The sequence below is a fragment of the Neopelma chrysocephalum genome, unplaced genomic scaffold (genome assembly GCF_003984885.1).
Source record: "Neopelma chrysocephalum unplaced genomic scaffold, ASM398488v2 Primary Assembly neopelma1_42, whole genome shotgun sequence".
Classification (NCBI taxonomy): Eukaryota; Metazoa; Chordata; class Aves; order Passeriformes; family Pipridae; genus Neopelma; species Neopelma chrysocephalum.
Genome location: NW_020897700.1, coordinates 8,559,045 through 8,585,880, shown reverse-complemented (window position 1 = coordinate 8,585,880; position 26,836 = coordinate 8,559,045). Strand labels below are relative to the sequence as shown.

At 40.3% G+C, this 26,836-nt stretch overlaps 1 protein-coding gene across 7 annotated transcripts in view; it reads left to right on the top strand.

The window, feature by feature from the left end:
- STOX2 (storkhead box 2) overlaps positions 1-26,836 on the top strand; it is a 149,483-nt gene that overhangs the window by 108,284 nt on the left and 14,363 nt on the right. For 2 of the 7 annotated variants that reach the window (XM_027676637.1, XM_027676638.1), the window contains exon 2: positions 21,440-21,592. In XM_027676637.1, coding sequence (XP_027532438.1) covers positions 21,440-21,592 — 153 coding nt within the window. Of the gene's footprint in view, positions 1-2,457; positions 2,734-14,478; positions 14,551-14,871; positions 15,006-15,140; positions 15,348-20,586; positions 20,609-21,439; positions 21,593-26,836 lie in introns of those variants that run through there. The other 5 variants (XM_027676639.1, XM_027676643.1, XM_027676642.1 and 2 more) reach the window with 5 other exon arrangements.

Genomic DNA, 26,836 nt, shown 5'->3' with positions numbered 1-26,836 from the left:
ATTGATAAAATTATTATGAGCCTTTTTTTTCCTTTTTCCAAAGAAACTTTTAAAATAGAAAAATAGAAAGAATTGGTGAGTATGTAAAGCTGAAGAGCACAAGGAGGAAGTGATCGCGTGCTCCCGTGGCCTCACAGATACGATTGCATCTGAAACATGCTGGCTCTGCCTGAACTAGGCTGTGAACTCCTTCGGGCAGTGCTGGTCTTCCAGATCTTGTAAAATGCCAGACACAGCTGATGTCACCCACTAAAGAACTATTTTCTCATATTTGACTTTTAGGGAAAGTGATGGGTGTCAGTGGCATTAGTGAAGGAAATACAATTGCCAGCATGTAAAGGTCTTGGAGATTAATGGCAACAGAGAAGCCAAAGCAATACTATGGGAAATTGATGTATAGACAAGAAAATGCTTTGGACAAAGTATGGTGGTATGGCTTTTTAAAAAAACTTTGCACTGTCTTGGCTTGTAGCTTCTATGCTGAGCTTTGGCCTGGGATTTCCTGTATGCCAGAGGTTGCGTGATCGTAGGAATCACCCACTGTTGCTTTTTTATACTGCCTGTTTTGGCGAAATTTGATTTATGGAGGAGTTTTTTTGTTGGGTTCTTTTTGTTTGTTTGTTTCACACTCAGCTATTTGTTTATTATGAAAGGGCAGTGCCAGTGGCCTTGTGGATTGTGTGTGGATTTCCAGTGTGTAGTTGCACGGTGAGGGAGATCCTAGCACTTGTGCTAGCAGTTCTCAGTCTTGCTTAGAGGGGTGGCAGTTGCCTTTCAAAATTGGTTTTACTCTTATGTGTTACCTTCTTGATCTTTTTTTTTCCATTCTTCAAGCCAAAAGTTTCCATTTTGTTCAACTTAGTTCCACTCATGGATTGCATGTCAAAGTGTGAAATAAATGCATTTGTGCAGCTTCCTTAAGTAATTAAAACAATGAGTGAGCTCATAAAGAGAAGAATATTGAAATTCAGGCTGAATCAGTGGTTAATTGGCTGCTAGTCCAATCTCAGCTTCCCTTATGCCTGAGTGCTGGAAGAGGATGAGGTCATGGTGCTGATTCTTGACCACAGCACACTGCAGACCTCCTGTGTCTTACCACTGCTTGCACCAGCTGTGTCCCAAACACAGAGTTACAGTGACACAAATACTGCTTTAGCTTTCTGCTAAACATCCATCAGCTTGGTGTGGTTAGGTTGTACATGTTGCTGATGCCTGTGGACCATGAGAGACACCAGCCCTAAAACCCAAGATGCTCATTTACACTCAGGAAGAAGGCCTTCAGTCCAGGTTCAGAGCAAAGTTCAAATTCATCCTCAGGATCCACAACAGGCACCTATTGTTACCCTGTGATTTGCCTTTATAAACTAATTATCTTGCTTGCTTTTGATGAAATGAAGCGATATGGAGAATGTGGTTTGGTTTAGCTTTCTGATTTGCTTTACAGCTTTGGTTTTCTGCATGTGTGCCGATCACTGTTTTTACACACCATGTTTAGGTCATAGAACCTTCTACATCTATTCAAGATAGAGGCAGTAGGTCTTGCACTGTTCTTGTGCAAAAATGTTTCCTTGATGGTTGTCCTTTTAGACAATAACTTCCTCTTAAATCTAAGTGGTAAATTGGCCAAAGTTTTTGCACAAGTTCAGATGCTACCTCAATAGGAGCCAGAGGGGGAATACTTTGTTGTTGGTTCTTTTTTTTTATTCTCTTAAACTCTAAAAATGAAAGAACAAAAACCTTAGCTCAATCATGAAGCCATGTTGACTTCAAAAGTTGCATAAAATACTTGAAGAGTATGTTGAAATGGTTTTGAAGAAGGGGGTGGATTTGGTTGCAGTGGCTGTTCAGATTTACTTCTGGCATCAGCAGTACATCATGCCACTGCCCTTAGGAAAGCAAAGGGGTTTTCATGCCTTTACTGCTTTTTTGGAGTACCAAGCCCCCACTGTGTCCTCACTTAAGGCGGGAGGGTTTCCCATGAGGACAGAGTGCTCATAGAGGAATGGGACGAGAATCTGCTTTACCATCATGTAAAATCACCAACCTCAAACAAAAACACAAAGCCCCAGGACCTCAAGGCCAAAGACATCAATCAACAAAACCCCCTTATTTTATTTTCATTTCTGAGCTCCCCGTGGCTGTGATTTTGGCTGTTCCTGAGGCAGCAGCAGCACACAGAAGTGTATGTTCTGTGGGAATTGCTCCTGCATCCAAAATGGCAGGGGAACCGGTGGCCTTTGCTGGAGGAGAACAGCGTGATGGGTTTTGGTTGAAAATGTGTCGTGCAAAGGCAGGGGGTAACGTCGCATCTTCCGACTAGGCGAATATTGCTTTTCCTTCCTATTTTGGGCGCCCTGGAAGTTGCCATTTTCCTCAGAGGACTCGGGAAGGGAGCTGTTGGGGCCGCGCCCCGCACGCGTTGCCATGGCGGCGGGCGGGCGGCCGTGCCCGCACCTCGGCGCTGCCGGCGGGGCCGTGGGGCGGGGTGTGAGGGGACAGGACGGGCAGTGCTTCCCCGTCCGGCTCGGTTGCCCGCTTTGCTGCACGATAAAAGATTGCTCAGCGGCGCGGTGCGAGGCTGGCGGGCGGGTTGTGCCGGCGAGGCAGCCCTTACCCCGGGAGGCGCGGATCGTGCCTTGCCCGCGGTACTCGGGGCTAGCGCGGGCTGTGCTGGCGGCTGGACGCGCGTTGTGGTGCAGCGGCCCGCTAGGAAAGGACCAAAGGACCGTGCTGGTGAGGGCTGAGTGTGTCCCCTCATTGTTTCAGGTGTACGGAAGCGGCCTTGGCAGCACAGGGCTCGGCTGAGCGCCGTGGTCCGTGTCTCACGGCTGAACCCGGCCGCGACTGACAGCCCTAGGAAGCTGCAGAGCTTAGTGGCAAAGCGAGTAAATCTGGTCTATCTAAGCACTTCCTTTGAGGTTCTTCATTGCTAGTGCTGTAGGGCAAAAGAAACGACGTTTTTAAATAGGTTACAAAATTTCAAAGCATATTTAAAGCACTGTGAAATGTTTCGGCAGTCCGTCTGTGTTATTTCCTAACTTTTTTAATCATGGCTAGGCTTCGCGAACGAAGATTTGGGAAGGCCGTAATTTTTTTAACAGTTGTCTGTTAAATAGAGATCTAAATTTTCCAGACTGGTGGGTAAGACTCTAGGTGAAGTCTTCATGGTTTTTTCCAGTTCTGGAATGGAAAGTGCTATTAATGCCTATGCTCGTAATGCTGGAAGTATCTCCTTCCAGCTCCAGTAAGCTGCAAGCAGGCCCTGAATCAAAAGTCTTCCTGAAGTTGCAAGCAATACACTTAGCTCAGTAGGTTAGAGCATAGTGCTAAGAATACCAAGGTCATGGGTTCAATCCCTGCACGGGCTGTTCATTTAAGAGTTGGACTTGATGATCCTCGTGGGTCCCTTCTAACTCAGAATATTCTGTGATTTGCTATTTCAAGTGGCTTCTTCTGTGAAGATACTCTCACACTGTACAACAGCTTGTACTAGCTGCATCACAGCTCAGATTGAAAATTACAAACCTGGCTGTTTTAGGAATTTTAGATCCTAATCTTAAAATCTGGGACAGTGCCTGATAGATAAATTATGCATGCATAGTACACCTGATGTGTTGGACCTGCTGCACATGTGAGATGAGACTATATGCATGTAGTAGCTAGTTTGCAGACATCAGGCAGCCTGAGTTGCTAGGCATCTGGAAAAGTGGGCAATTACTTCAAAGATATGGGAAAAGTCTTTGCATGTGCAAGCATGCATGGGGCATAGGATTTCTGTGAGTAATGTAGTACGTCTGTTGTCACGCGGTATCATCCTTCCTTTCACTCCCCCTTACTCCAACAGACTACAACTCCCTACAAAAGCTGAAAACAAAGTTGTGCTTTGGATAGTTGCATGGTAACCTCAGTCATTCCTTGAGGGGCAAGGAAGCGTTCATTGGAGAGGAAAATATGTGGTGACTATGCTTTACAAGGTAATTTCTGCCCTTGAAAGAAGTTATCTTAACAGGAGGAAAGTGTCACTGGGAAGTTACACTAGGTTTTTGCGTCCTCAGTCTCCAAAGATACCATGAGGAATTACCAGAATTGTATTCTCTAAAACCAAGAACTTCTTACTTTGTTTTGCAGAGTTCTGCAACCCCCAAACTTTTCTTGGAAACTCTAATAACATCAGAACTTCCATTGAAAAATGTTTGTCAGGAGCAAGGCAAAAGATATGTAAATAATTTTCAAACCTCTGTGTCCTGAAGTAGACTTTTAGGCTCTTGTTTGAAAATGGAATTATGAAGGAGATGTGTCCAAGACTTTCAGGTATTTCCAGATAGCTTACATGCATGGAGTCTTTCTATGTTCCAGAAATAATTGCCTAAAATTAGGCTTCTCAGTAAGTCCTGATTTTAAGAAGTACTGGGAGTACAGCAGCACTCTATGGAGATAAAGGGAAGTGAAGATCTACCATCAGTTTTGAAACTCAAGCTGTGACTATTAGAAACAACATATGGCAATAGAAGCCACATTTGGCTCCTTTAATAGGTCTGCCTTTTACTATAACAGGAAGTTTTTAGAGAAATAGTACTTGCAACTCTAAATGTCAGCGGCTATATGCTCTTGAAGAGTTAAGCTATTGGAACCCAGAAAAAAATTAGTAGAAGGTTAATTCCTTTGTTTAAACATTTACTTTTTGAATGCACTAGGGAGCATATGATTGAACAACGGGAAGACACATGGTTGCCTCTAATAAAATTAGTATTTTATTTTTACTATTGATTATTGTATTTTTAACTCACCTTTTTATGCATGATCCAAAAAGTCACACAGAGGGAGTTAGCGGGATTATTCATATACAAATAACTCCATTGATGAAACTTTTGGAAGTTGTGTAAGCTAAATCAGGTTAAACAAAACACTCTTATTCCAGCATAAATAGGTATTTACATAAGTATAATTACACCAAGATAATTCTGGCAGTAATTTAGTCTTTTAGACCAAAGTGCTGAGGTCAGTTTTCATGTTATCCCTGTTACACAAATGTTCCCCAATTTGTGTTCAGAGAGTGTACCGAACTGGACGGATGCTGCATAACAAATCTATGTTAGAGTAACTCAATTAAATGTAGTACCAGAAATGAAATACCACAGTTTAAAGAAAAAAATCACAAGCCTTATGCGTAGGCTTTGCAGACCATGGAGGACATGCAGGATGCCCTTTAGGCAGCCTCACATTTTCAAGTTCTTGTGGATTACACTTTTTTTCTATGAAACTGCATGTGCATGTGGGTTTTGAAGAGCTTCTCATAAAACAGCAGAACACTTCTAAAGACAGTATTGGTGATGACATGCTTAACTGCTTTCACATGTTTTCGTTCAAACTGCCCAAACCATTAACATGCTCCCTTAGTGACGTTGCATGTGTGTCTTATTAGTATGCACACTACTAATTTACTCTCAACTTTCTTTACTGTCCTGTAAGGTCCCACCCTTTCCCTAGCTTTGATCTTTCATCATAAAAGCTTAGAAGTAACCCTTTGGAGATCAAGCTAAATGTTTCTTTTTAGCTATTCTGCCTGTTCCAGATGCTGGGAGGGGAGGAGGGCTCATTCCAAGGCGGTGTAGAATGCAGGTTCCGGAGCCCCGCGCTCTGATTGGGATGGTCCCTCTGCTGGGTCATTGGCACGGGGCTCAGGCTTGGGGCTGCAGCGCAAGATACCTTTGTTCTTTCAGGCTTTTAATTGAGACTTTGAACGGAGGCTTTCAGTGAATCCTTTGTGTGGCGCGGGGTGAAGGTCAGCCTAGAAAACAAAACAAAGGCAAGCACCAAGTGGATGCAGAGCACATGCAAATCAGCTGTGACAAAACAACTGTCCTTTGTTCACTTCTTTCTTCACTGATATGTGCAGCCATTCCCACTTTGCTTATTCCAGCAATTCTGTAGACTCTTTATTTTTTCCCCAACCTTCCTATAGCTGGAGGTACTAATTTTATTTCTTACCATTTGGTTATTATTTCTGCTTCCATTTAGCCCCGCTAAGCATTTGGATTCTTTTAACAAGTTTTCTTTCATCAGTAACATCTCAGATCCTGCATCGCCCACTTTAGGAATCAAACAAAAATCAGCTCTTCCCTTACATTTCCTTTTAACCTTTCCTGTGTTCTTACTTATATTGTTTCTTGTTTTCCTCTCCAGTCTTCTTCTGCTACTAATTCAATCTTTATAGCCTAGGTTTTTATTTAGGTACTCTCCACATCAGTTCTTTAAGATTAAAACTTTGTAGCTAGCGAACCAGCAGGAAAAACAGCAGAGGTTTCAAAAAATGCTTTCAGGGTTACTTCAATCCCTTGTGGGTGTTTCTGAGGTCTGGTCTGTGCAGCAGTTTCAGGCTCTAAAAGGGGATAGCCAGGTGAGGAGAGGGGCATGTACCATCCCCTTCACCATGTGCAATGCGGTGTTTACTGGTGATCAGAAATGCTTTTGAAGCAGAGAGGCTTCTCAAGCTCTGGCTCTGACCAAGACACTTTTTACCCTTCTAAGCAGGAAGTGCCCTCAGGCCCATAAGGTCTGGGTGAGTTAAAGTGCTGCCTGTGGGGGTAGCTCATTGCAAGAATATGATGGTAACCATAAGACCTTTTTTTTATGGTCAAGAGTAAGGAATTACAACATAGTGGCAAGATAAGGAATGACTTTTGTCGTTGTTGTTGTTTTAATGTGTGTTAGGAAAATACTGTATTGCTATGGCATAAAATGTAGTAATTTGAAGCTTGGTTTTATATATTCCCCTGTGCTTTGATCTCAAAAATTTTTTGTGTATGATTTTTCCCTTTGTATCCAGTGGTTACTTGTGAAATCTGTTAAATAAATTATCTTAATTCTCCTTTTGCTAGTCTTTTGGTTTAGTTCAGTTAAAGTTGAGATCATCATCAGCTTCTGAGATCATCTCAGGAATCTAGCCTTGATATCCTGGTTTAGGTCTTTATACTGAATAAGAAGGCAAAGACACAACTATTTTTATGCGCACTCATCTTTCAGAAAACTGGGTCATAGCGACACTCGGGGAGCACAAGAACTCTTCCACGCTCTAGTGCTTTATAAATGCTTGGTGAAAGTCCAAAACAAAAGTCTTGTCAAGCTCAGTTTAGTATACAGAGGAGAAAAAAGAAGAATGGCCACTTCTGGGCCCTGGAAATGGTTAACAGTGTTTTGTGCAGCAGGGATCAATACCAAATGTTTGGCGTTTAATAGTGGTATTAAAAATCTAAAGGATGGAATGGATAATAAAGTGATCTGTCTATCAGATCACAGTTGTTCAAGTTCATTAAGAGTGCTGAGGAGGATTTCAAAGGCACTAGCGACAGCTGAGTGAAACAGCTGAGCAATTCTGTAGAATAGTGACATAAGCAGCGTGGTATAAGGCAGAGCAGTGAATACTGACAAAATAGAGCTTAAATATGTTAAGTTTTGTGCTTTTTTAGGAGCATAGTCTGCACGTTGCTGGAGTTAGCAGTGAACGCGTTAGATGAGTCAGGAGTAGTAATTAAAAGTCTAAACTTAAGATTCTGTAAATGAGGAGATATGTAAGAAGTCATGCAAGAGAGGTCTCTGTGAAATTGATAATTTCATCCTTTTGGATACCATGTTTGGTTTTATGGCTCATGTACAGGGAGATTTTCAGATTCCTGAAATTTCATTTAAAAATAAAAGAGCAGTAGGTAGGGAGGTGTTACTGTTGAAATAGTAGCAAAATGTCTGTTGTAGGTTTTGATTTACTGCTTCCTGTAGTAAAATGAGTGCTCAGTAAAATTCAAAAGCAAGAAAATTTGAGAAATGGACAGGAGGAAACGTTTCATCTAGTGAGCTGTTTAATTGGGGGAGGTAGGTTTTGATTGCTGCATTTGCTGATAGTCATACTCGTTGAGAGAAAAAATGAATATCTGCCAGTCCTTGAGGATCTCAAAAGAATGTCTGGAACAAGGGCATTTCCCTTTAAGGTGCAGTGTAAATTGGTGGCAATGTGTGCAGTTGGTTTTCTAATGCTTCCTCTAAGATGCTTGACCAGCATGAGGGAGGCAGCAGATTTGGTGACTTGCTGAACTGTTGTGCCATGGCATTTTCTGTGTTCCCATCCTCACAGCTGATCCCCACAAAGGCTAGACCAAAGGACAGAATTTGAAAGTATTTTGAGCCACTGTGGGTAACTGGGGTCACTGCATCTACCCCATGCAGGTGGAGCATAGGGGCAGAATATAGTAGGATAGCTTTTTCATGTATTGGGGTGTAAAATATTTCAATTTCACAAGCATTAAAGTACATCTCCTTGAAGGTACTCTAGCCACAGTGAAAACTCTGTTTCCACCACAGGGAAAAAAATGACCCAGTAAACTCTCAACTGCTAAGTCTTTGGAGCATCTAACCTTTTCTTTTTAAAACCACTTTGGCACTAATTTAATTGATTCCATGCCTGGCCTTTTCATCGGTTATCTCTCCTAGCCAGGAAAAACTGGGCTGTTAAAGGCTGCTGCAGTACCATGGGACTTGTGTTCAGTGTTGCAGGTTCTTATTTTAACTTGAAGTTATCTGCCAGTCATCACTGTTGGTTTCAAAAGCTGTAACCACTGCAGTACTGTCTTTGGGATGAAAATCTTTTAATGGTTGCAGCAGTCAATATAAATGAGAGAGAGTGCACTATGCCACTGGGTTGTGTTGCTAATTATCACTTTACCTTTCAAGAATTATAGCTGCTGACTAGATTCTTGCTGAATATTTACTGCAGCATCTCTAGGCACACTGCGAATGTGTTCTGGCTAAGCTGAAGAGGATAGTGAAGAACATGTGGCTAAGACTTCCAACAGCCATGTTCTGTGCTTTCAGGAGTGTTTGAAAAGGAGTAATCTTTGTGCCTTTTTAAAATTTCCACCCTAAAAGAAAACATCTAGCTTTATCATTGTTTGTTGGGTTTTGTTTCTTTTGTTTCTCATGTGCTCACTCTCTCTTGCCAAATCTCCTCTAGTGTCAGATTTTTTTAATGCTTCTATCTTTGCATTTGCTGTTTGCTGCCAGAGAACAGGCAGGCTTTGTTTTTGACGAGGTGGGGTGTTGGTGTGGTTGAGAACAATATAGCGTTAACATTATTCAAATTAATTTGATAGTAGCACGTTTCTGTGATAAAAACAAGCCCAAATCCTCCTTCCTTCCTGTCTTGTGGTCCTAGCAACAAAATCTGTTAGAAAATTCTTCTGTGTGGTTTAAAATATCACAGACTTTCCAGTGAACTATAATTTAAAGAAGTCTCTTTTAGTAGATGAATTCTAAGAAGACAGTTGCTTTACCTACTAGGCTTTTGAGGGAAGGAGTTTTGTTGATTGCTTTGTTTTTCCTGTTAAGATTTGATGGGTTCATTCAAATACTGTTTCCTGGGTTGCTGTATTAGGAAGTGTGACACTGTTTTATGATTCTATCCTGCATTAAGTAACATTTAAAGTATAGCTTGTTTTTCATTTTAGGTTTTGAGATTCTTTTTTAGAATGTGCTAAGTGGAGATGCTTAAAAAATGGATAACAAATGAGAAGAATTGGATGATCAAAGATCCTTAATCATACCTGCAGAGTGTGCTGTTAAAGATCATGGTCTTGGGAGTCAAACACAGGAATATTTGCTTCAGACTCAGTTGCAGGCAGAATAAAAAACATAACTGGAACTGCTTATTCAGTTGCAGGGTGACTGACAGTGAGATACCAATATAGTACAGCTTTGGAGGAAAAAAACAGGGTATAGTGTGGGGTATTTCCACTAAAGGTAAGGAAATTTCAATTTCCTGGTACCTGATGCAGGTGAGAGATTAGCTAGAATATGGCACAGAATTCTGGTTCTTGCTTTTAAAGGAAAGTTATGTAAGTTAGAGAAAATATAGAGGAGTCCTCTAGAAGGATTAAAGGGACAGGAGGAGCAGATGTGTGAAAGACCGCTAAAAGAATGTGCTTTTTGAAAAGCCAGTGGAATGAGATCTGAAGGAGGGGAGGTGTGTTCTCTGCTAATTCATCGGGGTGTAAAGTAGCAGGGTTAAAAAAAAAAAAAAGAAAGGGTGTTTAAGCTCCTAGACAATATTAGCAAAAAAACAGATGGGCATTACTTGTTGGGATATTACTGAGCTTAATATCCTGATCATATTTCCTCTTGTGTTTTCTTAAGTGAATTCTTAAAGAACTGGGAGATTTGTTCAGGTAAGTCAAGTGGAACTTATTAGCATACTACAAGTAAGTTATTATTAGTGAAGCACTAATATGTCACAATTTCTAGTATTAAGAGATTTCCTAAAGAAATGTAAGTCTGATGTTCCTTAGTCTGGTGTGTTCTGGAGCCACAGAGTTCATGGTTTGTGTTCTTAGTGTAGTGACTTGGTGCTTTCTGCTTTGTGAAATTGGTTCTTGTAGAAGTAATCATAATGGTAGATGACTATAGTCTCTGCAACTACAGGCTTTGCTGAGTGCTGATGGCTGATTTTAGCCTCCGAAATTTGGGATCCATGATAACTGGTACAGGCTAGTCTGAATTACCTTCTTGGTAACCTTCTTGGCCTCTTCTGACCGTGTTCTTTTTTAACCTTTTTTGTTCTCTGTCATGTGTTGTCATGTGTGGTGAGCGTGGCGTGTGTGTGTGTGTCCCCATTTGAGCATATTCCTTTCTTCCTCTTGAGTTTCCCTCTACTGATGGTGAAAGGGCTGTGGCAAAGGAAGGGAATCCCAGGCCCTGACTCAGGAGACTTAAGGATGTATGCACGCTAATGTTGAGTTTGACAAAGGAGTCTGTGTTCAGCACTATGTGTGTGCAAAGGAAGAAAATGGGATCTTTAGATCATCTGTTTCCTCACTGTAGGATGGAGATTGATCTCGGGCTATACTGTATTTTGTACTGGTCTATTTGGATGCACATCCTTGCATGGAGTAACACAGAGAGGAGTATATGGTGTATTTGTACTGTAAACTGTCAAAAAGATAGCTTTTGTTTCAGTACTAACCTCTATCATGTGCTTGGGGGGAGATCTGGGATGAAGGAACAGAGTAGCTGCCTTGACTGGGGAGTGCATATGGTATTTTGGCCAGGCCGTCCTCCTGTAAGGCCACACTGCAGTAACATCACTGATGGTGGCAGCACTGGTTTATGCATCAGCTTCAGCACTTCTAAACATTCTCATTTACGTTTTCCCACTGCTGGTCTCTTCTTTCCCTTTTGCTCTCTGCCAGGCTTGAGGTATCAGGCACTTCTTGCTGCTCTTAATCACAGAATCATGGAATATGTTGAGTTAGAAAGGACCCACGAGGATCATGGAGTCCAACTGTCAGCCCAGCACAGGGCCATCCCCAAGAGTCACACCATGCGCCTGAGAGTATCGTCCAAACACTTCTTGAACTTTGTCAGACTTGGTGCTGTAGCCACTTCCCTGGGGAGCTTGTTCCAGTGCCCAACCACCCTCTGGGTGAAGAACCTTTTTCTAATACCCAACCTAAACCTCCCCTGTTCCACCTTCAGGCCATTCCCTCAGGTCCTGTCACTGGTCACCACCTCTGCAGGGCCTCCCTGACTTCGAAGGAATCAACAGCTCCTCCCAGTTTTGTGTCATCTGCAAACTTGCTTAATATCCCTTCCAGTCCTGTGTTCAAGTCATTTATGAAGGTGTTGAAGAGCACAGGGCCCAAGATGGAGCCCTGTGGAACCCCACTAGTGACAGGTCACCAGTCTGATGTTACCCCATTCACTGTTACCCTCTGTGCTCCACCCATGAGCCAATTGCTCACCTACCACATGATGTGTTTATCCAGCTGTGTGCTGGACATTTTGTCCAGAAGGATCCTGTGAGAGACAGTATTGAAAGCTTTCCTGAAATGCAAAAAGATTACATCAACTGGCTTCTCTTGATCCAACTAGGTGGGTTACCTTGTCATAAAAGAAAATCAGACTGGATAAGCAGGACTTTCCCCTCATGAAGCCGTGCTGGCTGTGACCAATGACTGCGTTGTCTTTCAGGGGTTTTTCAACACCTCCCAGAATAATCTTCTCCATAACTTTACAGGCATTGAAATGAGACTGACAGGTCTGTAGTTTCCGGGGTCCTCCTTCTTGACCTTCTTGAAAATCAGGACAACATTCACCAACTTCTAGTCAGCTGTGACCTCTCTGGATTCCCAAAACCACTCAAAAATCATTGAGAGAGGTTTTGCAATGACATCAGCCAGCTCTTTGAGGATTATGGGATGAATCCCATCAGGGCCCATAGATTTGTAGGGATCCAACTGGAGCAGCAGATCCTGCTCAATGTCAGAGTTGACTGGGAGTTGATCATTCTCACAGTCATGGTCCTCCAGTTCAGGGCAGTGATTAGATACTGATTAAAGGGCTGTAAGCTGATGAATTTGAGTAAAGGCATGCCTAGGTGCCTGTGCATGTGAGATGTCTGTGCACCCTAGGTACATGCGCACACTTGGTGCCTTGCAGGTATCTCTAGGTGTCACATGTGCAGGAGGAATTCTCTCACTGAAAGAGCTTGCAGTTGTGTCAGTCTGTTCAGAATAGTTTGACTGGTCCCAAGCATATAATTTGGGTTCAAATGCTAGAGAAATTTGTTAGAGAGAAAAGGTATTCTGGCTGCACTATTACCTTTATCTTTCTTCCTCCAGTATTTTAATTTTGGGGACAGTAGCACGACTACTGCTGCAAGAACCAGTGTGCGTGTGAAAACAGTGCAGCATCCATAAACCCTGCTATTTAGCTTTGCATGAATGTGCAAAGGGAAAGCAGATTGGAGCTCTCGTTTTTTTTCTTTCAGTAGGTGCTTGTTGTAATTCACTTTTAAGTCTACAGAAATTTTTCTTCGTGGAATGAGTTTCGTTGCTGTAAAATGGGTGTGTACTTAGCAGACAACCAATTAGAGTTCCTGCAGGATGATCCCAGGGGACCCAAACATTGCAAATGCCAAGTTGGATTCATTAGAGGTATTCAGGCTGATCCTGCAGCCCCAGGAAAGGCAAAACTCCTCTAAAGTTGAGGGCAAATTTCCTGGAATGAGGCCTTTCAGGAACACAGAAATTGATGTGTGTATAGCAAAGCCCTAGCTTTTCATGTTGAGGTCATGGCTGCTGTGTAACTACAGGTGTAGCAAAGCACCTGGTTAACCTTACACAGGTAAATTAGCCTGCTTATAGTATGGCTTTACTGCATAACAGTTGCCATAGACCTGCAGCCAAAAGTGATGTTTGTTAGTTGTGTAACCCAGGTATTTACTTGTTATCTTGAAACACTTGCATAGACCTATTTTAGGCTTGGTTGGACTCTCGCTGCCAGGGTTGATGTAGGGCCAGGGCTTGCAGCATAGGGAGGTGGTGACTTTTGTATTTCATTTGGTCCTAAACACCTGGTACGTTCATTTAGGGGAGCAGCTAGGAGAACTGCCTGCTCCAGCACAGCACAGGTGAGTCCTAAAGTGCTGCGTTTCACTCATTTTGGTGACTGCATCATGACTAGAAATAGTTCTTTTGCAGTAAAGGCAATTTCGAATATTTCCCTATTTTAAAAGAAAATCTCCAAACAACTAAAAATGTTTCTTCAAAACAGCAGCATCTGTCTCTCATCACACATTATTCCTACCTCTTCTGTGCTTTTCTGATGCTTTAGCTTAGCATGTCCTCACCAAGCAAAGGAAAACCTAGCACTGAGGGAGATCTTGACACAGTGACCTCATTCTGAGCATTACCTTCTTTGTCAGTAGCAGAAGAACTTGAAGCAGCTCTGCTGGCCTTCAGCACTTGGAGCAGTTTGACATTTTTTGTCTGGCATGGTTTCAGGGCTCACTTTGTTGTGAGCCCAAATGGTGAATGGGATGATGGAAAATGAGCTTGCAAGAACTTGTCCACTGCTTCTAATTTTTTGATAAACAGTTTGCAGCAGCACAACTTTGATCGAGCAGAGCTGTTTGTTACATGCAGGTCTGCAGCACTCTTCAGGACTGACAAAGGAGAGTAAATCTTTCTTTTTAATCAGTAGAGTGAAAACGGTACATGTCATGATAAATAGTGAATAATTTAAGAAAATACTGCTCTGTGTGTGTGTATACCCACATATGTCTGTGCATTTGTGTTTCTGTGTACTGGAGGAGTTGTGTTACATCAGGATGATATGTTAGGGGTAATTTTTTTGTCTTGACTAGAGGGTTAAAGCTTTAACTTACTTGTCTTTGCTAATGCATGTAAATAGCTTTCTTGTCCACTTAATGAGAAGGCTGGCTTGTTATCCTGTACAATGCAGCTGGGCACTGTTCCAGAAGCATAGGCACTTCGTTTCAAAGACAAAGAAGCCAGCGCAGACACAGGGAGAAACCTGGAACATTGCGCTGTGGATTTTTTTCAGAGCGATGACTCATTTCAGTTCACAAAGGATTCTGGGCAGGGTAGTGAGAAGTCAGGTTGGCTGATCCATTCCTATGACTTCACTTTGCAGAGAGCCAGGGAGAAGAGGAGTGACACTGCAGAATCCTGAGGCACTGCAGTGGAGAGGTGCTTTGCAAAGACTGTGAGTGACTTCGGAACAGGGGGTGGTGTCGGAACGTGATTCCAGCCATTCCATGGAAACAGGGCAAAAAGAGATGTTTTCAAAACACTGTGTGGGAGTTATATTTGTAGTCCCTTTTAGATTCTCTACCTCCGCCTCCCCTGTAATTTCTTAACCATTTATTTCTCATGCTTATGTGAGAATTGTGTGAAATGGTGTTCCTTTCAGTGGACCTGCATAGATAACTGCATTTTTTTTCCAGTATGCCCCTATTTCCTGCTTTAAGAGGTGGGTGTTCAGCATATTAATGCCTGAAAGCATGCTTTGTTTTTCTTCTTTCAGGTCCTGTGGCACTGAGCTATGCTGCATTCAGCCAGCCTCCACAGTGATATAAAGCCCCAATTTGCACATTGTTGTTACATCACAGCTACTCTGGATACTGTACTGGAGCATGGAACCAGACCATAGGGGTTCAGGTAAGTCCCCCTTTTTTAACATATTGTGTGCCAGGAATATAGACACGGACATTTATTAAAAGATGCATTTGAAAAATATTGTTTGGGAAAACACATTCTAAAGCACACAATATATTAAAAAACTACAGTCCCACCCTCTTCCTTCCCAGGATAAGCAACACTACAGAAATCTCCTCAACTGACTGAATCCTCTGGGAAAGTTCCGTGCTCCAGCAGAAACTTTTGATGATCATAGTTGTAACATGTGCTGGGATATCACTTTGGACCAGGAGGCAGCTGGCCACAGGACATGAACAAAGAAAAGGAAAATTAAATCACAGGAAATGCACAAAATGGATGCATGTAAGACAAGTCTGCTGATTGTGAGCAATTTAGCACCTGTTTCTGAAAGTTAGTGCCACTTGGTGAACCTGGAGGTCATTATTTTAGCAGGGTCTGAATGATTAAAAAAATCACTTTACATAGTTGAAGTTAGTAGCTGGTAAAGAACTAGAAATTTGTTTAGAGGCAAGTGTTTGTTATATGGTTATACTAAGTTTGCCCTATTTTCTTCAGCATGTTTAGATTTGGAGTGGTCACATTCTTGGAAGTGTTCATTATTTGTTTTGGTGTGTGTGCATTTCAGAGGTGCGGAAGGAGCTTGCTGGTTAGTGAATGAATGTATGTTTGTTGAGCCTTTGTTTAAGCTGCTTTAAACAGGAATAAATGGATGAATCTTTAATGTATTCTTTTATTATTGTTATCAGTACTCTGATACGTGTAGCTGTCTAGTAAACACGGCCTGCAGCTCTTTTCATAAAAATACTGCAGGAAATGTAGCTTAAAAGGAGGATTTAAGCTATGCCTGAGAACAGTGCAAGTAACACTTCTAATTTTCTTTGTTTCAGATTTTGCCAGTGATATGTGATCTTTTCTGTGTTAGTGTACTAGTGCAGATTCAAGATATTTCAGAGTAGTCTGGGTAATACCACAGGAATCTGCATATTCCTCCTTTTTCCTTCTGTTGTTCAATCAAATGTGAACATCTAGCTTAAAATGGCAATTATATGTCCTCATTGTGAATTCACATAAGAATAGTTTTGCTTACTACATCTATGTAAGTATTCTTTAATTAGAATAGTTCAGTCACCTAGGGAGGCAAAACGGAGTAATTGTGCAACCCAGGCCAGACATGTAACTTCTTCAGCATCTGTCCCTTTTTGAAGTAAACCTGAAAAGGTACTCTTTCTAGAAGAGACTTTTTCCTTACAGTATTCTTGAGTAAAAAGTGATAATATTCTAGACTGAAGAGCCCTCTTTTTGCCCACTACAAGTAGTTTTGGTTTTGTTAGCTACCTTTTGTTTGAAAATGACCTTTATGTAGTTCTTCCCAGAGTGAAATCATAAGCATGTGTTGATCAGAACAGACTGTTCTGATCAACAAGATCAGAATTTTGTTTGCAAGAAATCGTTTGCAAAAAATTTTTTGTAGGAGAGTCCTATTGCAACCACCACTATAATCATGAGGTATCATGAAGTTACTCTACTCTGGCTTTCATGTTTTCTATTTAATAATGTAGTTCTGTAAGCAGCAAAGGCAGTGAAGTCAGATTTCCCTTGACAAGTGTTTTTTGACTGGGTTCTCTCCTGTCTAGTGGGAGGTGGCTATGCCTAAAGCATTGTACAGATTGGACATGCGTAGCAAACACTTGTTTTAGAATCACTGTTGTCTAGTGAGGCTCAACCTTTCTGGCACATGATTGTGATTGTGCAAACCTCATTTTCTGTGGAAATCAGGCTAAACATCATGTTTAGAGGTTGTCTTGATCCATAAGAAACAAAAGATTAAAAAGGTGTTGAGAGTCAGAATGGAAAGGTGAAACTTTGCCTTCCTGTATTTTACTGGATGCAGAGTGTAATCAGAGGGTCTCTTCCCTATTTCAGGGGAATAGGGTGTATAAGTTCTCATAAAGTGTGGTTTTGCACTGTAACTTATTTAATTTTCCTTCACAATGGTTCCATTTATAAGAGAAGAGGTGATTTTTCAAGTAATCTTTGTGCAAAGTTCATGAGACAAAGAGTTTGACTTCCAGGTCACTTCTTTCCAGCAGTAGAATCACTAATAAAAATTCCGTCATCAGTATGTACTTGATAGTTGAATTGTTGATACATGGTGCAGAATGTAGTCTGCCTCATTTTCTCCTGAAATGGTGCTACCCAGACTTTCAGAGAACAAAACACACTAGATACACTGGCACAGGAAAAGTTCTGGCTGGTATGGATTCAGGATGTGTGAATTTTCATTCACAGCTATGTTAGACCATCAGTTTCTCATCTACATGTTAAGGATAGTTATAGTTCCCAGTTTTTCAGAATGTTTTGAAAACCACTGAATAAAAGTGCTGTGTAAGAGCTAAGTGTTTATTTTATGTGCTACATAATCTTTTGTTCTAAGTAATAAAAATAATTTTTTCCCCAGGGCAGTGCTGCTAATCCCCAGGGCATAAATGAGGACAGTTCCCATTCACTCTTTCTTAAGTGCTTAGACATTCTTTAAAATTAAGTGCTACTTAAAACCAGAAGTCTAGAAAACTTTTTTTTTTTAAATTATTTAGAGAAAAGTTTGGACAGACACTGCGGAAACAGAGCTAAAACTATGTATATATATGTATATGTCTTATATTTAAACAAAGCATGCAGTCAGCTGGTGAAAACTGCTCTCTGAGCTCCGGTTTTCATTTAATTGGGAGCATAAATATATGAAAGTCAAGGCTAGTAATTTGGTTTTGAAAGAAAGCGGTTTGAGACAAGCATCAGTCAGAGCTAACAGGAGCCATATGCTAGATGTTTTATGTAAGTGATGTGGTCTTCAAAAAAAAAATAGGAAAAGCTTATTTACTGGTTTTTAAGCAGATCTTTCCTAAAGGAGTTCTAGTAAACCTTCTGTTCAACAGGCTAAACAGTATTTATGTGCGTAATTGATGTTAATATAATATATTATCTCATAGATGCAAGATATTTGCTGTTATTGTACATCAAAGAAGTTTGTTCACTTAACTATAACCACAGAGTACATGTAATTTCCCAGAGCCACAGGATAGTCAAGATAAAATCTGGTAAATTAGAGCCTCCCTGAGTGAGGGGATTTTGGCTTTCTATGATTAGGTCTGCTCAAAATGTGTGCTAGCCTTTTTAAACAAGAGCTAGTGACTATCTCCAGACAGTTAAGAACAACAAGCTATGGAGATCATTCTGTCACAATGGAGGTGAAACCAGAGTGCCCTTGTCATAATGAAGAAGGTTGAAAAGCACTCAGTGGAAAAGATTATGGCTTAACTGTTGACAGTCCCTTACAAAACAGAAAGAAAGGCCCTCACATAAACCAATATTTGGTGAACATTTGTATTGCATTTAAAGCTGTTTAAATTATGATTTTATGGACAATTATAGTAATCTTTATTGTTAATTAAATGGTTGTTAAGCTCCCAAATATTTGCAAGCAGGATGTGTGTTACCCTGACATATGAACTACAGTGTGCTTTGCTAGAGATTGTGTTAACATTAAGGAACCAATACTGAATGTTTTGTATTGATGAGTAATGTATAGTTAGTATTTCAGTGAAAACTCCTGGCTTGTTCCTGGTGACAAGAGTCCAGCTGGCAGGGGTCAAATCTGCAGACCGAATGTTTTCTGCACACTTACCTACAAAGCAATTCCATGCTGAAGGCCTGCTTTGAAAGGAAGGATTGTGCAAAGTTACTAAACTAAAATCCAGGCAAACTTTATTATTTTTTAAAACTTGTACTTAGCCAATTTAACATTAACAAGTCCTAACTGGAAGTGATCCCAGAGGTGGATCTCTGCAGGCTCTTGGCAGTCAGGGGAGAAGGATGGGCTGTTCCTGGGAGTGAGCAGAGCAACTGTTTTATGAGTTCTTCTCCAAGCATCCCTCTGGGGGCAGGTGCAAGGCTGCAGAGCAAAGCTTCATGTATAAAACTCCTTGAGTCCCCTTCCCACTTCAGGAGGCTGATTATGGTATTAAGGCCCATTTCTTATATCCTAAGTATTGTTCTGGTTAGCTGTGAATGAATTGTTCCCATTCAAGGGAAAGAAAGAGGTCTTCCTCACTCTCTCCCATCCTGGCACTTGTTTAGGTGGCAGTGTGAGTGCATGGCTGGGAGCAGGCACAGGGATACTCCTTCCAGGGTGCCTGAGTTTAAGAAATTGCCAAGTCTGTGATGATCCAGATAAAACAATTGAGTAAGTTGCTGCCCTTCACCTGGATGCCCTTAAAGGTACTCTATTCCAGGCAAAACCAGGACACCAGAGAGCCCATTTCAGTGCCAAGTGAACCTGATAAGATTAAACCTCATCTGAGGCCAATATATGCCAATCTGTTTGACATTGCACTGAACTTAATTTAGTAGTGCTCACAAGAATACCCATGACACATAATTTCTTAAATTGCTTAGCTAAATCTGCATAATTCTTATCATAATTCTGATGCTTCTTAGACATGAAACTAATCATTAGAGAAACTGATCCCCTACACAAAGTGAATGATGACTGGTGATCAGAATTGGTAAACTTATGTGTCTGGATGATTACAAAGATTTGGCTATGAAGGAGTTTAAGCTGACAGCAGACATAATTATTAGTAAATAGGAATATAATAACTGTGATGTTCTTTATCCATTATCAAATGATGAAGGAACAAAAGGTGTTTGCTCCCAAGTCATGTGGAAGCGTATCTCTCATGTCTCCCTGTAAGCTACATGTGATCTTCTTTGCTATTGTCTGTAAGGCATGTGGCAAGAACTTTTAGGTGTGTATGAATAAAATATGTCCAGAGAAGGTTATATTTTAAGGTCATAATTCTGTAGTCTGATAAGAATGAGGATCTTGGACTGCACTATGTTGAAGCTTGAAGCTGGAAGAATGCTGCTGTGTTGGGAATGCAGCATTGGTCTGGTCAGACCTGATTAAGCAGAAGCAATCAGGAGACAGCATAGCACAAATGTCTATTCTTAAATCTTTGTTGTGTCTTGAGTGATGTGTATCACTGTTGTACAACAGATTGTGCAGCTGGTGATTGAAAAATATTGCCCACAAGTCTCACTGAAACAGTTATGCAATTTGCTACTCCCACCAATTCTTTTTTTTCCCCCCAAAGTGCTGAGTATAATGCAAGATTAAATGCACTTTGATAATCAGTCTTAGAAGCTGCTCCTCTTGTTTAGTAGACACAATAGGAATATAGGATTAATACGGCAAATATTGGATTCTCTGAATTGTGGGTGAAAGTTTCAACTTGAATTAATTTCCAGTAATTTGATTCATTATTTGATCACAAGGTATTGCTCTGTGGCAGCAGAAATAGGATGATTTTCCTGAAATTTCAAAGCTATTTAGGTAAAACTTAATCCCTGACTATTGACTGACCTGTGGCCAGAATAGGATTTGTAGTCAAGCACCCCTTGTTCTATCTGTTACTCTTTATTATTCCTTTTCCACTGGCAAGGAAAATGTTTTAGGCTGCTACATTCCTCTCTTTGACATCATTGGGGAACTGCACTGAGGAACTGTTACCACTTCAAGAGGAGGTACAGAGCAGAATCAAAAAGTATTTTTGTACTTGGATAAAGTATGTTAAAATGCATATTTTGTGTATGTGTATTTGTGTAGTCATGCTAGTGTTATCAAATTGTAATTTCTCCTATAACTTTTTTTAAGATTTTTCTTTTTTTTTTTAAGTATAGGTTAATGAATTCTTTGTAAAGACAACATGAGAAAAGTTACAACAAAGTTAATTTTTGGGTCATCCTGGAACCTTTGAAACTTCTCTTCTTAAAAATATGTAGTTCATATGAAGGCATTTGACACGTAGATCCAGGAGAGGTTTATTCAGGGTATCAATCTTAAGGTGTTTTGATGTTTTTGGGACTCTAAGGAGTGTTCCGTGCTTTTTCAGCTAAATGAAAATGTTACTCATTAACTGACCAACATTTTTTTCTGGTCTTTGTTACTATTAATAAAAAAATATCATATCAAGTCGAAGTGATAGGTGGTCCATACCACTGTCCTTTGAAGGGGAGTGAAATCTCCCCTTTTATGTCCAGAGAAATATATGCAACTATTTTGTTTGTGCAGTTACCTAGTAGGATATTAAGCATGAGGTTTTGCAACCATGAGTACTAATTTGTTGGCATTTTTCTGAATCTGTCTATTGCACCCTTTGAGAAACTATGTCTGCATAGCATATCTCTCCCATTTTCCAAAAGTCACCATGTCTAAGTTTTGAAATAAGCTGGATGGTTCTCCATTGTAAGGGTTTTATCTCCAGCCCAGTACTAGAGAGCTCTGAGAATTCTTGCTAGTTGTATCTCTACATCCTTGTTCTATGAGCAGATTTTTAAACAAAACGCTTCATTGCACATCTGTTGTCTTTTTACAGGTGATGTATCACCCATCAGCATGTCTCCCATCACTCAGTCGCAGTTTATTCCACTTGGGGAAATCCTTTGCCTGGCCATCTCAGCAATGAACTCTGCCCGAAAGCAAGTCACACAAGAAGCACTAATGGAGCACCTAACCACCTGCTTCCCAGGTAAGCAGTCATTAATAAATCATCGGTCAGATGAGTGCATGTCTGTAAAAGGGCAGTTAAACAATCCCCAGTCCCTTCTGGATGGGGATATTGACTAATCCTGACATGCTAAGCAAAAGTAAAAGGACGCCTTAGGGTTCTAATCTTAGAACCTTTTCTTTATTCTTAAACATATGGAGAATTGAGTTCTCTGTGATAAGGCCATTCATGTGAGATGCATTTTGCAGGGTTAATTCCTGACTTTATGTAAATAATAAAAATTACTTGAGGTACTAAACAGCAAGCTGTTGGCTTGTTTCTTTTTCAGATAGTATCAGAATAGGCTTGTTTGTGATTTTTCTCACATTTTTCTCTATCATAGTCAAAGGAGTTTAGCACTTCTTTAGTAGCTATGGGGAAAAAAGCATGATGTGTCATAGCCAGAGCAGACTTATTTCACCTTGTGGCTTTCAAGCCAGTTGTAGCTAACTCATAAGAGCTCTGTTGACATCATTCAACCAGTTCATTGTCCAATCTCCATAGAGATAACCTCATTGAGGTGTCTGTAGAGAATTCTCTCTTAAAGAGCGGGATTCCCACATGCTGCATGTCTTCTTCCACCTGGGATAGGCTCTCACCTGGGATGTGGCGTGATGGAAGTTGTAGAGTCCAGTGACAATGATGTGCCTGCTTCAGGCAGAGGTTATATTTAGACTGAAAGGACGATGTCAGCCTGCTTTCCAGGGATTTTCAGATCCTTCTTGGACACAGTTCTGGCTTTTGCTTCTGTACTGCCCTTGCTTGAAAAATAATAAAACAAAAGATTTAAAGATAACTTGACAACTCTCTTCAGACTAAATTAAAAAGTCTGGAGAGCCATAGGTACGCTTGCTGTGTTGATAAATGCTGGCGAACTGTTCAGAAGATATTCTTGGAAGCACTTGATAATACTTATGAAATGGTAAATGGAAATTATCTTGGATTAAAGATACTGTAACGTCAAAAAGAGGAATCCTATGACAAGAATGTACTCTTGAATATGCTGCTTCACTACTGGCCCTCTGTATCTGGAGCTGGTGAATCATGCAAAATGCATCTTACAGAGACATTTTAATTGTGGTGCAAAAGCATTGAGCAGAGGTTTACTGCTCAAGAGAGCACAGCTTCTTCATTTGTGCTTTGTATGATTCTGGGCAAGAATGTTTAACTATTCTGTGCCTGCGTTTACAATTCTCTAAAGTAGCTGAGAAACTTCTCCACTGTACCTATTTTACAGTTGCAAAAAGCAGCTAATAAAAAATGCTTCAGCAGGAAAACTACTGATGCCTCTGTCTCATCTAGGCAGCCTAACCATAGCCATGTTCTGCTGTCTGGAATTTTTTCCTTACATTTCAGAGCAAGAGTTACTTAAAGCCTTGAAGGTTACATGGCTCTTGCTATAACTGGTAGTAAGTTCTGAGATTTTAAAATGTAATTCTGGATTGAGAGTTGTGTTTGGAATAAACATTTTTACCTGACATTTAATAATCGCACAGTGGAAAAAAATACTGTAAGCATATTTTGTAAATACTGGCTTTCTCTTCCAGTTTGTAGTTTTGTTTATCAGTAGTTTTTTTTCCAGTATGCTTGACTGATTTTGAAAATACTGGTAAAAGTTGAAAGGTAAGGGATAGAATACAAAGAAGTCAAAATTCACAATTGTAATTCCTTTTAATTAATTTTGGTGATTTTTTTTTTACCAAGTCATCTTTTCTGTATAGCTGTGTACTAGAAGAATTCTGTAGATTTCAGGTATTCTTTCAGTGATTCTATCAATATTTTTATATAAATATTATTGCATGGTGGAAATTATACTCTATTGGTGGCACCCCTTGAGTTTCCTGGGAGCATGATTATCAGTAGACTTGATGTGTTGTGCTATTCTTGTTAGACAGAACCAAACATGAAAAATAATTCAGCAGGCTGGATTATTTTCTAGACACTGCTCAGAAGAAGCCTGAGGCAAGTTAGCACATAGTTTCTTGCTGCCTTTTTTTTTTCTGCTAGCCATTGACATGTGAATTTCTCAAGTCTGAGATAAAAAAAGAGAGCCTCACTTCCCAAAATGTAAAGAAAGTTATTTGAAGAAAAAAAAAATCCACCAAATTGTTGTCCAGTTTTTTCCCTTCTCTAGAGAAATGCTTTTCTCTACCAGCCATGACATGTTTAGCATAGCAAGCATACATGTTCTCTCAGCATATGAGGATTATCTAAAGAATTTATTCTTTCCAGTAAAGAGAACTTCTTATGCTAAGTGGTATTTTTCACTTGTCTGTTCAAACTCTCTAATAAATCAACTGTAGCTTTTTGAGCCCTTGTATTCTCTGTGGCTATTTTAAAATATCTAATATCCTGTCATAATCTTATAATTTATTTTTCCTAATTAGGTGCTGATGCTCTGAGGGAGAGGAGGGCATTACCACTGTAGATGTATCTGTTATTGTCACATAACATCTCTGTATCTTTTCATGTAGCAGCACTTGTCTGCCTGTGTTGTTTGTGTTTTAATGAACAGATGCTCCACTGCATTTCATGGTGTGGATAAATTTCCTAAGACCCCAGATGCTATTCTCAAAACTGCCTAAGAATAATAAACCTTTTTCCTCAGTGCAGGGTCTTACAGTTGCAGTCTAGCCCTCTAGTTTGCTGAGCCATTGTGCAGGCATAAATCTGGGCCATGGCTCTATCTGAAATAAGGTATGCTAATTATTTATAACATCACATAGCAACCACTCCACATCCTTAACTAGTATTTCATGAGCCAATCAGAGTATTTCTTTTATCCCTTGTTAAGCCTTAGCATCAGCTCAGGAGAAAATCATTTTAGCAGATTTAACACCATTTAAATACTACTTGAGATGTATTTTTCATGAATTTATTTTATTCAAAAAGTTTGTAATGATAATGCACATCTTATTTGTGGTTTCTGTTATTTGTCAGGTTTTTAAAAAAGCAAGAGGGCTGCTCCTGCACCTGCTCCCATTATTCTCACTTAGAATTAAACAATGAGATGTTTGCACAGCCTTATTTTGTAATTTATTGACCATGGTTTAAATCCCATACATTAAATGTAAATCTTTGAAATCCAGTATAAGGAGCTAAGAATGTAACCTCTGTTCTGTGTTTGGCAACCAGACCCTCTTATCTGTATGAACGTGGATGAAGAAAACATCAAACCTTAGCCTGTGCTGCCTTTAATAAAGTTATTTTTCTTTCTTCTCCCAAATTTTGTCCACAATATATCATCCATATTTAAATAACTTTAAGATGTTCAAAATTTCAAAGTAGGAAATACATGTGTATTGGACTAGGTAGGTTGCTTTTGAAGCAAACAGTTTTCTGAAAACTGGCAAATTCCTCTGACATTCACCTTTATAATTGTTCACTCTCTAAATATGTGAAGTATATGTGTAGCACTTAAAAGAAGTGTCTTACATTAACTGAGTTCACTCTAGGTCAGTGTTCTTTGTGAGCAGCAAACAAGACATAATCTTCTGTCTGGAAGCTCAGTGGATGGCATAGTAGACTCTCTTGAGATACGGAAAATGTACATGTCTGATGATTCAGTGTCCAGACAGTTTCTGCTTTTGAATTATTAAACCGCTACATAATCTTAAATAACACCACTGCTGTCATGCAATATTTTATGTGCTAGAGTCTCTAAGCTACTGGGGTTTTTTCCTTTGTTTCTATTAATGGAGGAAGGGAGACCATAAGGAGACTTTTGAATGCAGGGGGGTAGGTTGTGTATAGACATGATGTGGGCAGATTGCTGTAAAGAGAAAAGTCCTGAGAAAGTCAAGAAATCTGTATTTAAAATAGGAAAAAGGGGAGCCAGAGTAATGTCATTGCTCCTGTCTGCCATGCAGGAAAGCATCAGTTGAGTTTGGGTCTGTTTCTGCTTTTGTAAGTACCTGAAAGAGCTCTGAACAAAACCCATAACTACCCTTAGCTGGCAATGTTGAACTTCAAAGATCTGCATCTACCATCATCATTGCTGGCTTAGTGAACCACGGAGATGTACTGTGTCCTAGGAATAATAAAAGTGATAGTCTTAAACTCCAGAGAGAAGGCTGACATGATTAAGTTTACAGTGTCATTGACTGTCCAGGCACAATAATTTTTTTTCCCTGGTGTTTATCTGCACATTCTCCGTTCACAGGAGTTAGTCAATTAGTGTAACTACTGTGCATCCAGTGTTTAGAGACCCACTTACCCAACATATTGTAGCCATTATGGTTTACTGGGTGAAAAATACATATTATGTTATTATTTTAATAATATTATATTATTATTTTTGCCTAAATTAGTGTAAAACCTCAGAACATCCATTTCGGTCTCTTTCCCTGACTTTTCTTCTGTAAGCTCCCAGGAGAAATGTTTTCATTGCTTTTTATTTTTGTTCTGATGTTTTTGAAACATCATGTTAAGAAAAGTCTTATAAGTAAAATAGGGATGAAGAACCAAGTTCTCACAAAGGTAAGTACATGTTTGTAAGCTCCTGGAAACATGCAGTGGATTGGGCAGATTGTTTATGTAGAGGAAGGAAGAGTAAGTGCACCTCAATTGGGCCAGGGTTGGACCCTGCAGTGCATTTTCAGCACGGAATGGAGAAACAAATGAGCTTGAGTTTCACGGTCATCCACTTCCTGTTGTCATGCAAGGGATAATGGAAAAGGGGTGGTGTTACCCAAGCAGACATAGCAGCTCCACTGCAGGAAAGAAGAGATTAGATGACCGCTGGTTGTTATGGCAATTGAAATCACTCTGTGTTCCTGTGTGTTACCAAAAGCTCATACAGATGACAGCCTGCTCTCAGGTTGCCACTTCCTCACAATCCAGAGGAAACTCACCATATTGTTTACTTCAGAGAGATTTGGAATTCTGGGCTAGGGAGGGGTAATCCTTTTCTTCCCCAACTCCCTGGATTTCAGCTTTTCCCACCTATTGCTATTTCTGGTATGTTAGCTCATCCAGGAGTTCTGGGGGTCTTTGTTACTCTCTCTAGGGTTATTACATAAAGTGTGGACACCTGCATGAAAAGGAGACAAAAACTCTCCTGATTCTTCATATTTTTTTCTGGTTTTCTGTCTCATTTATGCTCTCAAGTTATATCCTATCTTCACCGTTCTTCCTTCCTGTGTTTGGATCGGCCCTAATCTTTCAGCTCTATCGACTGTGCCTGAAATATGTTTACTGCCCCTGTGTACTTCTCCCTGATGCCTT